This window comes from Meleagris gallopavo, unplaced genomic scaffold, assembly GCF_000146605.3.
Source record: "Meleagris gallopavo isolate NT-WF06-2002-E0010 breed Aviagen turkey brand Nicholas breeding stock unplaced genomic scaffold, Turkey_5.1 ChrUn_random_7180001878028, whole genome shotgun sequence".
NCBI lineage: Eukaryota > Metazoa > Chordata > Aves > Galliformes > Phasianidae > Meleagris > Meleagris gallopavo.
The window spans coordinates 4,712-5,966 of NW_011142380.1; the positions used below are offsets into that span (position 1 = coordinate 4,712).

The 1,255-nt window shown below is 63.8% G+C and overlaps 1 protein-coding gene across 1 annotated transcript in view; it reads left to right on the forward strand.

Moving 5' to 3' along the window:
* TBC1D25 (TBC1 domain family member 25) overlaps positions 1–1,255 on the forward strand; it is a gene marked incomplete at its 5' end in the record, with an annotated part of 4,282 nt that overhangs the window by 2,506 nt on the left and 521 nt on the right. The window contains one exon of the mRNA XM_031557611.1: positions 9–1,252. Within this exon, the coding sequence (XP_031413471.1) occupies positions 9–1,252 (1,244 nt within the window). The remainder of the gene's footprint in view (positions 1–8; positions 1,253–1,255) is intronic.

The window sequence follows — 1,255 nt, forward strand, 5'->3', positions numbered from 1 at the left end:
CCCGCTGCTGGGAGCGCCCCTGGGGCACGCAGGGCACGGAGGGGCTGCGGGAGAGGAGGGGGATGCGGCCTCGGCCTCCCCGGCGCCGGAGGGAGAAGCGGGGAGGGGGCGTCCAGGAGGGTCCCGGCAGCTCCGAGGACAAACTGAAGGCTGAGGGATCGGAGCCCGTCGTCTGTGGTTCCAACACGTGCAAAAATGATGGACTGGAGGATCCCAAAATCAGCAGGGAATGTTTTGCTGTCCTGAAGAAGCTCGCAGATGTTTCCGCTCCAGAGGTTTGTGCCCAAGCCGACGTCTCTGGGAAGGCTCGTGAGAACAGCAAAGCGATCTCAGCAGATCTCAGAGGCTGCAGGGGAGGCGTTGGAGGCCCTGAGAGCCTCGAAGACATCGGCACAAAGAGCGGCTCTGAAGGTCTGAGCGTCCCCAAAGCGGCGCAGACCCCAAAGGAGGTCGGGGGGAACCCCAGTGAGGTCGGTGGCGACTGCAGGGAGATGAGCGGGGAGCTCAGAGGGGCCGGCAGGAGCTCCAGCATCCAAAAGGAAGTTTGTGAAGAGCCCAGAGAGGCTGGCGGGGATCTCAGCGATACCAAAGAGGTCGGCGAAGATCCCACGAAGGTTATCAAAGATGATAAAACTCCCAAAGAGGTCAGAGGGGACCCTAAAGGGATTGGTGAAGTTGCCAAAGGGGTTGGCGAGGACCCCAGCGCTGCCAAAGAGTTTGGTGAAGACCCCAAAGAGGTCAGTAGTGACCCCGGAGAGGTCGGTGAAGACCCCAAAGAGGTCAGTGAAGGCACCACCATTGCTGGGGAGCCCGGCGAAGATCCCACAGAGGTACGTGACGACCCCACAGACCCACACAGCGACCCTGCGGCTGTGGATGCGAATCCCACCGTATTCAACACGGCCGCCGATGCCCCGGAGGATCCGTGGGCAGGAGGCTGGGCTTGGGAGGACTCGTGGTCCTCCTCTTCCTCCTCGTCCTCCTCCTCTTCCTCGGAGGAAGAAGAGGTGGGCGTGGAGGACGACGGGGCACCGCTGCCGCCGCCAGCAGAGCTGGGCCAGGGGAATCCCTTCCTGCTGTTCGTGTGCCTGGCCATGCTGCTGGAGCAGCGGGAGGCGGTGATGGCGCGGGCCGGGGACTACAACGAGGTCGCCATGCATTTCGACCGACTGGTCAGGAGGCATCAGCTGCCCCGCGTCCTGCGCAGGGCCAAGGGGCTCTTCGCCCGCTACCTGGAGGGCTGGGGGGAGCGGCT